Source organism: Gadus morhua, chromosome 16 (assembly GCF_902167405.1).
Source record: "Gadus morhua chromosome 16, gadMor3.0, whole genome shotgun sequence".
Lineage (NCBI taxonomy): Eukaryota > Metazoa > Chordata > Actinopteri > Gadiformes > Gadidae > Gadus > Gadus morhua.
The window spans coordinates 18,470,252-18,484,202 of NC_044063.1; the positions used below are offsets into that span (position 1 = coordinate 18,470,252).

The window sequence follows — 13,951 nt, forward strand, 5'->3', positions numbered from 1 at the left end:
ACATTCTTACCCAGTAGCCAGCAGTTTCTTTGCATAACAGATGCTACCAATTATTGTTCATATCTAGTTGTGTTGATGTGTGTGTGTGTGAGTGTCTGTATGTGTTTGTGTGTGTGGTCTAGAACAGTGTTCAAAGTCAGTTTGGCAAGAGAATGAAGGTGTGTATGTATGGAAGCAGGAGCGGTAAGGGCTAAACTTCTGAAGGAGACAGACCCTACGTGTCTTGGGTCAAGATTCGCCAGGGGCCAAGTTATGCTAGCCCAGCGCCATGATGTGTAATGTGGTCATTTGGTAGATGGTGCGTTTGATGATGATAGTGCTTCATTGTCCAATAGAGGGGTTGAGGCCCCTAGTGCCCAATACTGCTGGTCTTAATAGGCATGTTTAAGGTTTACTGGGAAGGGCACACACACACACACACACACACACACACACACACACACACACACACACACACACACACACACACACACACACACACACACACACACACACACACACACACACACACACACACACACACACACACACACCCACCCACACACACACACACACACACACACACACACACACACACACACACAAAATCACACGCAAACATATACAATTTGGATGGCCCTTGTGCCCCATAATGATGGCAATGATGACAAGTGTTATGGCTGTCTGTGTTGTCGTCTCTAGAAGCACACGGAAGCACGTTGCACATAAGCACTCACTCGTTCATGTACACGCACGCAAACATGCATGCACGCACACACGCAGGCAGGCACGCACGAAGACTATTTCCTATTTTTTTTTTACTTGCTGCACATTAACACTCAGACTCACACATACACATGCACATACACATACACACAGATACCTGACCAGTAATCACAGGCACACCACTTCGTCTTTAACATATTGATATTGACACACAGACACACACTTACAAACCCACCCAAATATACTAGCAGCCTACATTCTGAGGCATAGCGACAGGCTGTGGCTTCCTCCAGCTGAGGGAAGAGAGAGATGTTCTGCTTTGCTAGCCTGCTATGGATGCCTAATCTCTGGGGAGCCTCTCGTAATTCATCCCCATGTTGTCAGTGGGAAAATGAGGCCCCTGCTTTATGGAACTGTTACAGTCAATCACATCACATCTGGAGGGCCTGGTGAGAAAGACCGTAATGAACAGAAGAAATGAGCGATAAAACACGTTGAGGAGAAGGAAATCATCTTCAGAGAACTTTAGTCTGCGAGGCGTCCATGAACGCTAATTAGAGCATGGAGCAGGTTTGTCACGCTTTGGCAAAATGACACAAACAAAATCATAAATGGACATTAAAACGATGAGTAAGAATGAGTGTCACGGCTGTTATAAAGAAACTAACCGTGAAAAAAACATCTGACCTTCACAGCAAGTTCTAACACGTCTGTAATTTTCATTCGGAAAGGCCTGCCAATTTTGAATAACTAATGTGTTATCCTCGTGAGTCATGCAGTTGCCAAGTGGTTTAAGATAATGCTCGTGGGGAAATCCTTGCCGCGTCGGAGCACCAATAAATTATTTTAGCCAGTTGAGGCGGAGACGGTGTAGGTCGGTTTTTAATATTGTTTGCGATTTTTATCACATCGCTGTCACATTGAAATACATAACGGTTCAATTTTAGTTATAGACAAGCCTGCCTTTACCCTTTTAGACACTTTTAACTGTGTTAAACTGTTTATTACCATCCACATTCCACAGCAACTGTGTTGTGGTTTCACATAATTTCTGGAGCTTTGGCAAAGGTGGACCAGAGAGTCTAGTGATCATGGTGCTTGACCCCAGTCTACCTGTAGGTGTCCTTGCCCCTATCACAGTGAAGGGACCCTACCTTAATGCAATGCTCCTACCTTAATGCCATGACCCTCCCTTAATGCCATATCCCTATCTTAATGCCATGCTCCTACATTAATGCCATTACCCTACCTTAATGCCATGACCCTACATTAATGCCATGACCCTACCTTAATGCCATGACCCTACCTCAATGACATTACCCTACCTTAATGCCATGCTCCTACATTAATGCCATTACCCTACCTTAAAGCCATGACCCTCCCTTAATGCAATTACTTTACCTTAATGCCATGATCCTACCTTAATGTCATGCACCTACCTTAGTGACAAGACCCTACCAGTTCCTCAATGACATGCATACATGCGGTGTAAGTTGCTTTGGATAAAATGGCAATGATTTAATTAGTAAGTAGCCTCCAATAGGCCCAGCTTCTTCTGATCAATAATATAAGTCTACAACTAGATGCTACTTTTGAGCAGCAGCCTTAATGCCTATCTATGCTCTCTCTCTCTCTCTCTCTCTCTCTCTCTCTCTCTCTCTCTCTCTCTCCCTCTCCCTCTCTCTCTCTCTCTCTCTCTCTCTCTCTCTCTCTCTCTCTCTCGCTCACTCTTACTCCACCACTCTTCTCTGGCCCGCCTGGCGGCTCGGTCCATTACACTAGCCAGGCAAGTTTTTTTTCTTTGCTAATAAGACCTGACTCTAACAGACACACACCGTAATGACCTCCCTTAAGATCTATTCAGCTCTATATGCATGCATGCACGCACACACACAAGAACACACACACACATACACACACACATAAGAACACACACAGGCAAGAACACAGACAGAAAAGAAAACACACACACACAGATACACACACACTACTGCCATGGTCCTGCCATAGAGGTCATTTCAATATTCATTCCTCCTGACACAGTTTGTTTGAAAAGCTTGCGGTTAGGGGGAAGTTGGACATACCCAGCTTATGGTTTAACTTATCACTGCTTGTCAGCGGAGATAACGCTGTGCACGTGCAAAACACATCATACAGATGAGGATCGGGTTACTTCTTTCTTTCACTCATATGATACGACATGCACACACACACACACATGCACACACGCACTCCCACGCATCACACACATATACACACACGCACCCGAAAACTCACACACAGGCACACATCTTATGCATACACACACACACACAGATCCTCCTACGGGGATCTCTGACGTCATTGGGTTTGTGTTTTGTCTCACAGGCGTGTCCCGAATGTGGAGAGGACTACTGCGTGGGCTGCTTTACCAAGTTCCACCAGAAGGGGGCACTGAAGCTCCACAGGATGGTCCCCATTCAGGTGCGCAGGGCCACTCTCGAACACTTGCCCTCTTTTCCCCTCTTTCCGTCCTGCTCCGTCACTCCTCTGGTCTTAGTCTCGGAGTCGGTTCCGCGCTTGTTTCTCATGCACACTCGGATCACACTCTGCTCCCCCTGCCCCGAGGCTCTGCCCCTGTCCATTTGCATTGGCCGTCGATTCAACTTGTTTGTTGAATATCAATAGTTCTTCTTTCTCTCTTTTATGTCTCGCCGTCTCTTCCGCTCCGTAGCTCTCGCTCTCTGTCTCTTGATCTCGCTCTCCCTGTTTCCTCTATCTCTTTAGTCCTACACCCATCAATCACATATAAGTTGGCCGTACACAATCTTAAATTGTGTGTGTGTGTGTGTGTGTGTGTGTGTGTGTGTGTGTGCGTGTGTTTGTGCATGTGTGTGTGTGTAGTTCTCCCATTAAAAATTATATATTATGCTTAATCGCACTCATAATCAAGCAGACTCACACACTCACTCACAAACGCACAGACACAAACGCCACACACAATGGCCAAAAGTATCAAGCAATGATCAATTGGACTATACAACGTTTCCATGGGCCTATTTTTTCTTAATTAAAACCTCTATTCATTTAACAATACAAATCTATCATATTCGATGCGAGAAATCCCGCGTCGGTTGATGAGTTATGCTATTACTATTCATTATGTGAAGTTATAGAAATGTATACGGACAGATATATTCAATTACAACGCTCTATTTCAAATGAGTGTTGTTCCTAGCTCATGCATAACTAATTTGAGGAGTGTTCAACATTGGTATTTCAACATTATTCATTTCCATCAGCCAATAAAACATCTAAATCGCCCTACTCACACACACTGGTAGGAATTACACTTAATTGGGATCACAGCACTCGCATCCCATTGGCTTTACTCATTCAATTTACGACAAGTTTGTTTCAAAAGTCAATATTTGTATTCTCATGATCGTGTTGTTGTCGTACACCGTGTTTCTAACGAGTATCTGTTTACTAATAGACCTAGGGTGTAGGCATGCATTGCTGAGCCTTCCTTCCATCTGTCTATCTCTTTATCAGTATTGCATCTACTCCTCCAATCAGGATCTAGGTTTTCCTCATGTACGCTCCCTGATAGGGAGCACAGCATCATGAACCTGCTGCAATGCAGTATCTGGCTAGTCGTCCAATATCTGTGTGTGTGTTTGTGGGTGTGTGTGGGGATATGTGTACATGTGCATGTTTGTGTGTGTGTGTGTGTGTGTGTGTGTGTCTGTGTGTGTGTGTGTGTGTGTGCGTGCGACTATGTGCGTGTGTAACGGAGGTGCGCTCCGTTGCCAATGCCATTTCGTTAATTGTGATTAGTTACATAACATAAGATTATCCATGACACATTATGATTAGTAGTATTGTCATTATTAGTATTTCACAGTAGGATTCAAGCTAATATCATTCATATCTCTTTATTAGTTTTTCTGTGTGTGTGTGTGTGTGTGCGTGTGTGTGTGTGTGTTGCAGTGCGGAGTAAGTATGCGATCGCTTTCCCTGTGAAAGAGAGCCGATGTAACTAACTAGCAGCGGAACAGAGCTGATGCGTTTTTATGCAGCTGTGGGTCTCACTAACTGCCGCTGATGGCGTAGCAATACCACTGACCGACAGGCAAAGGGACACACACAAGTACAGGAGCTGCCATGGGACTGGCACAGTGGCAGTAACCTCCACATGTTCTCCTTCTCTCCATCTCCTTTTTCTCTCTCCTCTTACCTCTCACTGTCTCCCTGTGTTTTCCTCTCATGCATCTCGTCGTCTGTGAGTATATGTATTTCTCTGTGTATTTATACAGAGTGATGGTACAGTACACACACACACACACACACACACAGACACACACACACACACACACACACACACACACACACACACACACACACACACACACACACACACACAAACACACACACAACAATAGTTGGGTTTGGCAGGACACATAGATTGGGGATTATGCGTGCGTAGCCGACGCAGGCTCCTCTCTCTCCGATGCTAATCCTGTTCCATTTGCCTTCGAAAGAACAAGGCGCTGAGAGAGTGCGAGGGAGAGAAAAAAGAGACACAAAAAGAATATTAATTTCATCAGTGCCTACTCAGCTGCTGTTTCCAGGCTCACACAGGCACACACAAGAACGAACGCACACACAGAGACACACACACACACACACACACAGACACAGACACACACACACACGTCACACGCACACACAGCTATCGCGCTGTTGGCTACAAGGTAAGAATTCCACAGTACTTACTTTAGATTTGAAAATTGGACTACGGGAAAGCACACACACACACACACACACACACACACACACACACACACACACACACACACACACACACACACACACACACACACACACACACACACACACACACAAAAGTACACACACACAGTTGATGTTCTCTCTTCTGAACCTGTGTGGACTTAGTGGATGTGAAAAGGTTGTGAGAGCGAGAGAGAGAAAGAGAGGGAGAGAGAGAGAAAGAGAGAGACTGAGACAGAGAGACAGACAGACAGAGACAGACAAGACAGGCGGACAGCATTGCATCTGGGATAGATCTGCTCTCTGAGAGAACCTGAACATCAGCACTGCCGGGCAATCGATCAATCTATCAATCAATCATTTATGAGGCAAATATTGAAAGCATGCAAGGACACCAGTAGATGTTGCGCAAGGTTAATTTAGTTGTGCTACTGCCACTGCATGCATAAACGCAGTAAATGTTTCAGTGGGAGAAAGAACTAACCACGTTTGCTGATGCTGCTGATAGAGCTGCTTTGAAAATTTGGGGGAAACACGTGCGCTTGCACCTGTTTGATTGCATTAAGGGTGATACAATTTTGCAGGCAATGGTGGGATCCTGTGGCTATAGGATTAGCATGGCGAACGTAACTTTGGGCGACACCAGGATAAACTCATTTCTTATTCGCGTAACAAACGCGCTTATCCTATTTAATGTAAATTGCGACCCAAAAAAGCCCCTGTCCTGGTGGGGCAGTCGCTGATACAGAGAAGCTCCCAGACTGGAATCTAAATGAGTGATTGGGAAGGCCATTCAACACGTCCTCATGTGTACCAGGTTGAAGTTTTTATTTGTATTTATTGATCCCCACGGGGAGACTTTTCACCCCCCCCCCCCCCCATCCTTCCGTTCAGAAGATGTTAGAAGCTGCGGTACGCGAGGAATAAAATTGGCCCAAAATAAACCAACAACAAATTCATATTCCACATTCACATCTGTTTAGCACCAAACCCCACCTTGTTGGTGTGTGTAACACTCCTTAAACTCCCTTGCCTTCGAAGGGGAGAATTATTCAGATTTATGGCCCCGGTTTAAAACTGGGGCCATTTCTCCTCTGCAAAAACACAAATAAGCACGGCAATGTCGCAATAACTGAACTCGCCGGCATTTTCAAAGCGGTGGCGCCGACCACCACCCACCACAACAAAAACAACAACCAAAAGTTGAGCCATTCCATCACAACACACCCGAGCAGCTGTCATGTGTCCGGTTTGATCGAAGCCATCTTTCTCCGGTGACCCCCTCCTCCCCTCTGTTGCTGTCTTCTCCCCCCCCCCCCCATGCTCTGTGGTGAGGAGAGGAGAATAGGACGGCTTCAAGGACGCCACGGCGAGCTGTGGAAACGGGTTAACCCCGGCCAGCGCACTGGTCACCGTTGATTAATAGAATAGAGTAATGAATTCAGCCCGGCACGGCAGAGAAAATCTATCAGCACCCGGCTAGGTGTGTGTGTGTGTGTGTGTGTGTGTGTGTGTGTGTGTGTGTGTGTGTGTGTGTGTGTGTGTGTGTGTGTGTGTGTGTGTGTGTGTGTGTGTTGGTGTGTGTGTGTGGATGTGGGTCTGGGTGTGTGTGTGTGTGTGTGTGTGTGTGTGTGTGTGTGTGTGTGTGTGTGTGTCTGTCTGTGTCTGTATGTGTGTGTGTGTCTGTGTTGTTGGTGTTTTGCCTACAATTTGGTAGATATTGGAGAGGACAGCTATATGTAATTGACTTTTTTTCTTTTTTCTTAAGTGGAGGGAAAGCGGTCTGCCATGTTGTGGGGCAAGAGGGAGTCGGAGAAATTGATCCCTGGCGCGCTGTAAATAATTAGAGTGCAACGTGTACACGGATAAACCGAAAGGAGGAATTTGCTACACACATACACACAGTCACAAGGACGCAAACAAGCACACATATTATCCAAACATTCCTTGTATGCATGCATACATACAAGTACACATGCATTACACACATTCCTCACAGTATTACACACACACACACACACACACACACACACACACACACACACACACACACACACACACACACACACACACACACACACACAGTAATATTTTGTGTCACAGCGTGGTATTTTTTAACAGTAGGCAGGAGAGGTGCAGGCATTGACCAGACCAAGGGCCCTATCTTGCATCCGGCGCAAGTGACTTAGTCACTGGCGCATGTGTCGTTGCTAGTTTACAACTGGCGCAGAGCGTTCTTTTCCCACCAGCGCCACTCGCCGGTAAATTAGGGATTGATCATGCGCCCCAAGGGGCGGTTCGGCGGAAGGAGGAGGCGTGTTCTGGCGCAAACGGTATTTTGCCGTCTCTGAATACCATTGCGCTACTGACCAGGAAATACCTGGTCTAAAGTCAGTGGCGCGTTGTTCAGATGCTATTTTAAGGGCGGCATACATGCGCATGCGATGCATACGGATTGCTTGTGCACCTCGCGCATACACTTTGCTTCTCTCATCTACCTAGCCGCACATTCTTGGTAAATTATTTGGGAAAGAACAGCTGATGCAGCGGTAATAAGTTGTAGGCCTACTTTTAAATCAATGCATAGCAAACACCGTACAGCAAACACATATTTTCTTGACACAGACATCGTGTAGGCCTACATGCCCATAACTTTTAGGATTGATGAGTAGGCCTATTTTATCGTGAAAAACATTGTTTTACCGCGAGTGAGTGTTAAAAAGAATGAATGAATGCGGGCGCGCGTGTGTGCTCTGTTTAAACACACGCAAACTAAACACTCTCATCATCATCTCATCTTCGTTCGCTTATCCGGGGTCGGGTCGCGGGGGGAGCAGCTCAAGCAGGGGGCCCCAGACTTCCCTTTCCCGGGCCACATTGACCAGCTCTGACGGGGGGATCCCGAGGCGTTCCCAGGCCAGTGTTGAGATATAATCTCTCCACCTAGTCCTGGGTCTTCCCCGAGGTCTCCTCCCCACTGGACGTGCCTGAAACACCTCCCAAGGAAGGCGCCCATGTGGGCATCGTTACCAGAGGCCCGAAACACCTCAGCTGACTCCCTTCTAAGTAAAGGAGCAGCGGCTCTAATCCGAGTTCCTCACGGATGGCTGAGCATCTCACCCGGGAGACGCCAGCCACCCTTCTGAGAAAACTCATCTCGGCCGCTTGTACCCGCGATCTCGTCCTTTCGGTCATCACCCAACCCTCATGACCATAGGTGAGGATAGGAATCCCTAAGATCGACCGGTACCGTAGATCGAGAGAATTTCCTTGCGGTTCAGCTCTCTTTTCGTAACAACGGTGCGGTAAAGCGAACGCAATACCGCCCCCGCTGCTCCGATTCTCCGGCCAATCTCACGCTCCATAGTTCCCTCACTCGCGAACAAGACCCCGAGGTACTTGAACTCCTTCACTTGGGCAAACTAAACACGTAACGCATAATACAATCAATGGCAATGTCTATTACCGCGGGGACACATGCATATTAGGATAGCATACAATACTCATAAGAAACAATGTTTATAATGTATTGCGTATATCATTAAATAGAACCACAGTTACCGCATATCATAGCCTATCATACGTTTTCTTTGCCGAAATTTATTTGAGGACTCAGTATTTCTGAAGTTGTGGAAGAAAAAAACCCTTATTCCATGTGTGAATTAGGCCATATTATTTGGCAATAAACTAAGCCATTTGCAGTTTGAAATCCATGTGCATCTGTCTCATCGGAGACTGCAGACGCGCTATCAAAATATCAACTCGTCCGATTCAAATGCGCTCATGGCTCTTAAAGGGGATGGGAGCTGGCACTCTCATTGGTTTGTTGCACGTTACGCCCAAACCACACCTACGGGTAATTAGGCTGCTACAGACCAACCCTTTTGACACTTGCGCCGCGGCGCAAGCGTCATTTATCCGCCTGTAAAATAGCGATAGCGCCGTAGAACCGCCCACAAAGCTACTTGCGCTTTGCGCTTCCCACTTGCGTTTCAGACCGTTAAAATAGGGCCCCAAGAGTTTATCTTTGTGACGCTCTGTGATGCAGTAGCAAGACCTTAGCACTTAAAATAATTAGTGTCTAACCTTTTAAATGGGACCTATCTAAAGTCTTTATAGCAGGTCTTGACTCCTCGTCTTCTCTCATTAATAGACTTTAAGTTTGATTTGCTTAGGGTGAGGATACATATGCTAATCAGCCAGAAATATATTTTTCCCTGAGATTATCATGTTGATCAGTTGTGTGTTATTTTTTCTTTGTATCATATTTTGTATGTTCGATTAATCGATTTAGTTATTTCACTCATACAATCTTCATCGCAGTTCCTCAATCAAGGAGATACCTTTGTTGTCAAACCGATGTTAGATTATAGTAAAACAGACCTTTTAAATGGTAATTAACAAAACGAAGCGAGACAAACATGTTGACAAACTCAATTCACAACATATTTAGGCCCAATCCCATTTCTACCCCTTCCTCTTACCCCTCACCCTTGTTTTGAAGGGGTAAGGGGTAGAAATGGGATTCGGCTTTAGGCCCAATCCCATTTCTACCCCTTACCCCTTTTTTTGGGCCTTAGTATTTTTTTGGGAAGGGGTCGAGGAGGGTTGTGGTTTGAGTGCAAATCGAATCGTCCTGCAGTTGCTTCCAAATCGAACATCCACATAATTAAACTCTGTCTCCTCTCCCACCACCGTTTTCCGGTCCTGACAGGCGGAGCTGCAGACCCACGTCAGCACTCTGGCCGTTGTCAGCAGCTTCCGCAGACAAGTTAACCCCGGCGCGCGGCCCCGGGCCCCGGCCCCCACCAAAGCGCCCACTTACTCCACAGCGGATCAATACCTCATTCCCAGACCCCATCTCCACGCTGACTCCCACGGCGGGCCCCACCACCATCACCAACCCCAACCCCAACCGTCCCCCCCGGGCCCCCGGCGACCCGGGGTGGACACGGATCCACCGGCCGCCGCGAGCGGAAGGAGCAGGAAGGCTAAGGGAGAGGGGCGGAGTCCCGAGCCGATCAGGGGGTGGGACAGACCTGCCGACCCCGCCCTTTATCACACCGAGCACGTCAAGGTGAGTTCGGAAACACCACACACACACACATACACACGCACGCACACACACACACACACACACACACACACACACACACACACACACACACACACACACACACACACACACACACACACACACACACACACACACACACACACACACACACACACACAGAGCTTTGACCGGCACGCAGGCAGGCGTGCACGCGCATACACACACACATTCACCCATGCAGTCACACGGTTATGCTCGCTTTTCACATTTTCTACAAGAAAAACATAAGGACTTTGGTGTTTTGTATGGACTATCTTGACCGTGCATGGGTGGAAATGAGTCATTCCAGGCTGGTGTCAAGGCTCTGGGCTCTTTCATTTCGCGCAGATGCAGACGTCTCCGGTAGACCCTGCAGTCGGGCATAACAGGAGTCCACACAATGGTTTGTTGGTCGGCTTTTGTTTATCCAGCGGCTGACGCAGGACAGGCTTGGCGTTGGAGGCTGAATGGTCGCGCGTCAGGGCTAGCCGAGTTAGCACTCAGGTGTCTCCAGGACTGAAGGACGCTTATTTGCATGCAACAGCGACCAAGAAGGAAAGAGTGCCGGGCAGAAATGATAAAGGCCTGTTAAGTATTTTTTATTTTGGGCTGGGACGACGTGTTTCCGTTCCATTTCAGTTTCTAATCCATTTTTATTATTTTACTATTATTTTATTATTATTAGTGAATTGTATTAACCTGACAGCGCTTAGTTCCATGTGTGAGAACACGGTGTATTATCCCGCTGGAGTCATGCAGACGGTTTACCTGGATGACAACCCCCTGGGGACAATTGTGTTCCTCAGTGTGGATTCCCCATGTCAAATAACCGTACTCGTTGTTTTCGGATGGTGTGCGCTCGGAGCGTCAACAGCAGAGCCTACTCACAATACATCCAAGACTACCTATTTACCCATTTGCCACCGTTAATTATTGAAGCACTTACGGACGGTCTTGAGTTGTTGTTTTGTGCTTCATCTAAATAGCATTATTTGTTTTTGACGTATCAATCCATACATTTTTTTTAATGAAGACTCTGAACAATCTCTCGATTGATTTGTTCATCAGTGGCTTGCGGTGCGCTGAGTCTGGTTTGGTTGCTAGCCCTGACAGCTGGATGAAATTCACCCAAAATGACAGGGCTGGTCCAGAATCTGACCTTGTTTGTTCGTGTGACGTTGGTGGTTCTGTTTTAGAATAGTGTTGAAACAATGTTTGTTTTTTCGGACTCACTGGGGCCTTTTTTGGTTTCTACCTTCAGATATCCATATATTTGGTCACTCCTCTCTGCTGTTGAGTGTAAAACTCGCTTTGCGTGTGGTAAGACAAAGCGGGGCAAATTTAAACACGCCTAAAAGCACTTCAAAGCACATTTTAAAACTCTTCAGAGACACTTTAGGCTCTCGGCATAACTCATTATTTATGACACTTTATAGGTTAAATAGTTAATCAAATCATACAAAAAATTTAATCTAATTGATTCAGATAAAAAATGGTCGTTAGTTGCGGCCCCTTAGTTTAGATAGCTTGTGTGTATGTATCCCTGACATACCCACGTATTTGCGGCTTTGCTGGGGGAATGCTAAATTGAATTTTCAAACTCTCCCAAAGCTCGATAACTCAGTGGCTTGACAGGTGTGCTGGTAATAAACAGAGTGGCTGGTGATGTCTCGTGAGTGAGTGCGTCTCCCCGTCATTTGAGTTTTTTCATTGACGGTCCCAGGCTAGTATTTTGTACCAGAAATAAAAAGTACAGATTCGAAGGAAGCCCTGATCGCTGTTGAAAGTGTTTTGGTTTACTAACTGCTGGATATGACTGGTGAGGGCGATGGGACAGCTGTCTTGGTTGGTCGGGTGGTTACTGAACGGCATCAAATGAATTTTGACAGCTTTCTGGTGCACACAAAGAAAGGCACATCATTTATTTTCAGCAGCCAATTTTTCGGCAAACCCCAGTAGCCAACAGTAAGAGCCACTCCATGACCGAGACGTGTGTGTGTTTCTCTTTTGAGATTTTGCACTATATTTGTGTTTCAATTTTGTTGTGACCAGCGGTAGCTTGTTCTTATCCAATGTCATCTTCCTTGAAAAAGAACCAAAACACACACACTACCCTTTTAAAATTTCACAATGCTTTTCCAACTATTTTGTGACCTTGCACAAATTTAAGACGTTGTTCTGGGAATGTGGTGCTGCTCCGAGAACTGGCAGGCTTTCTACTACTGTCCAATATTCGTAATATATTTGTTCCACGGGCTTTGAAGGTAAACAATGCAGGGGATGGAGGGGACCAAGGGGCGACAGACACCGAAGAGGAGGACGAGGAGGAGGATGACAGCAGCGGTGATGGCTATGACGATGAAGATAACGAAAGAGAGATGGAGGAAGGACAGGAGGGAGTGGAGGGCATATCCCTTCTGGACGGAGTGTATGACGAAGAGGACTCGGCTCTGGGCTTCCAGAAGGCTCTGAGGGAGTGGAGGGGCCAGGGGACAGGAGAGATGAGGAGGAGCGGGAGCAGCGGAGGAGGAGAGGAACATGACGAGAGAGGCTTGAGACCCACCGAGGACCCTCCAGGTGTCTCTATCATGCACACACACACACACGCACGCACTCACGCACGCACGCACGCAAGCATACACGCACACACACACACGCACGCACGAACGCACGCACGCACGCACGCGCGCGCGCACGCACACACACACACACACACACACACACAGATAGGTTTACGGGCACACTTTAAGCAAGGGCTACGTTTATCCACACAGAGACACAGACACACACTGATGATGTAGCCTTTTAGGTGAAATTAGTTATCCAGTAACGAGTTACAGGAGTTTTGTTCCCTTGGTGTTACCCTTAGTCAGTCACTCTCTCTCAGTCTCTCACTCTAAATGCACAAACTAAATGCTTAAAGCCACAGCAGGGGTGTAATCGATGGTTGTTGCGTATTGCGATAAGGAGAGCCATCTTGGGGTTGGGGAAACTAAACGATCTGGTGTGTGTGTATGGGTGTGTAGCCAGACACCCCATCTAAAGCTCATCTGGCAATGTTTATTCCTTTGAATGTGTGTGCTTCTGTTTGCGTTTCTGTGTGTGTGTGCGTGTGTGTGTGTGTGTGTGTGTGTGTGTGTGTGTGTGTGTGTGTGTGTGTGTGTGTGTGTGTGTGTGTGTGTGTGTGTGTGTGTGTGTGTGTGCACACAGGTGGACAAATATGTGTGCATGGATACACTATGTTTTGTATCTTTAGTCTGTGTGGGGCTGTGTATTATTAGTCCCAACCCTCTCGGTGGTTGCGTGTGTGCATACGTGTGTGTGTGTGTGTGTGTATTGTGTGTACTACGGAGGTGTTTGTGCTTTTTATTAGGGCCT

General features: G+C 46.7%; 1 protein-coding gene across 4 annotated transcripts in view; it reads left to right on the plus strand.

The window, feature by feature from the left end:
* The window catches only part of zbbx (zinc finger, B-box domain containing), a 65,171-nt gene that overhangs the window by 12,788 nt on the left and 38,432 nt on the right, over positions 1-13,951 (plus strand). For all 4 annotated transcript variants that reach the window (XM_030337037.1, XM_030337040.1, XM_030337039.1 and 1 more), the window contains exons 7-9: positions 3,073-3,168; positions 10,193-10,555; positions 12,838-13,150. In XM_030337037.1, coding sequence (XP_030192897.1) covers positions 3,073-3,168; positions 10,193-10,555; positions 12,838-13,150 — 772 coding nt within the window. The remainder of the gene's footprint in view (positions 1-3,072; positions 3,169-10,192; positions 10,556-12,837; positions 13,151-13,951) is intronic.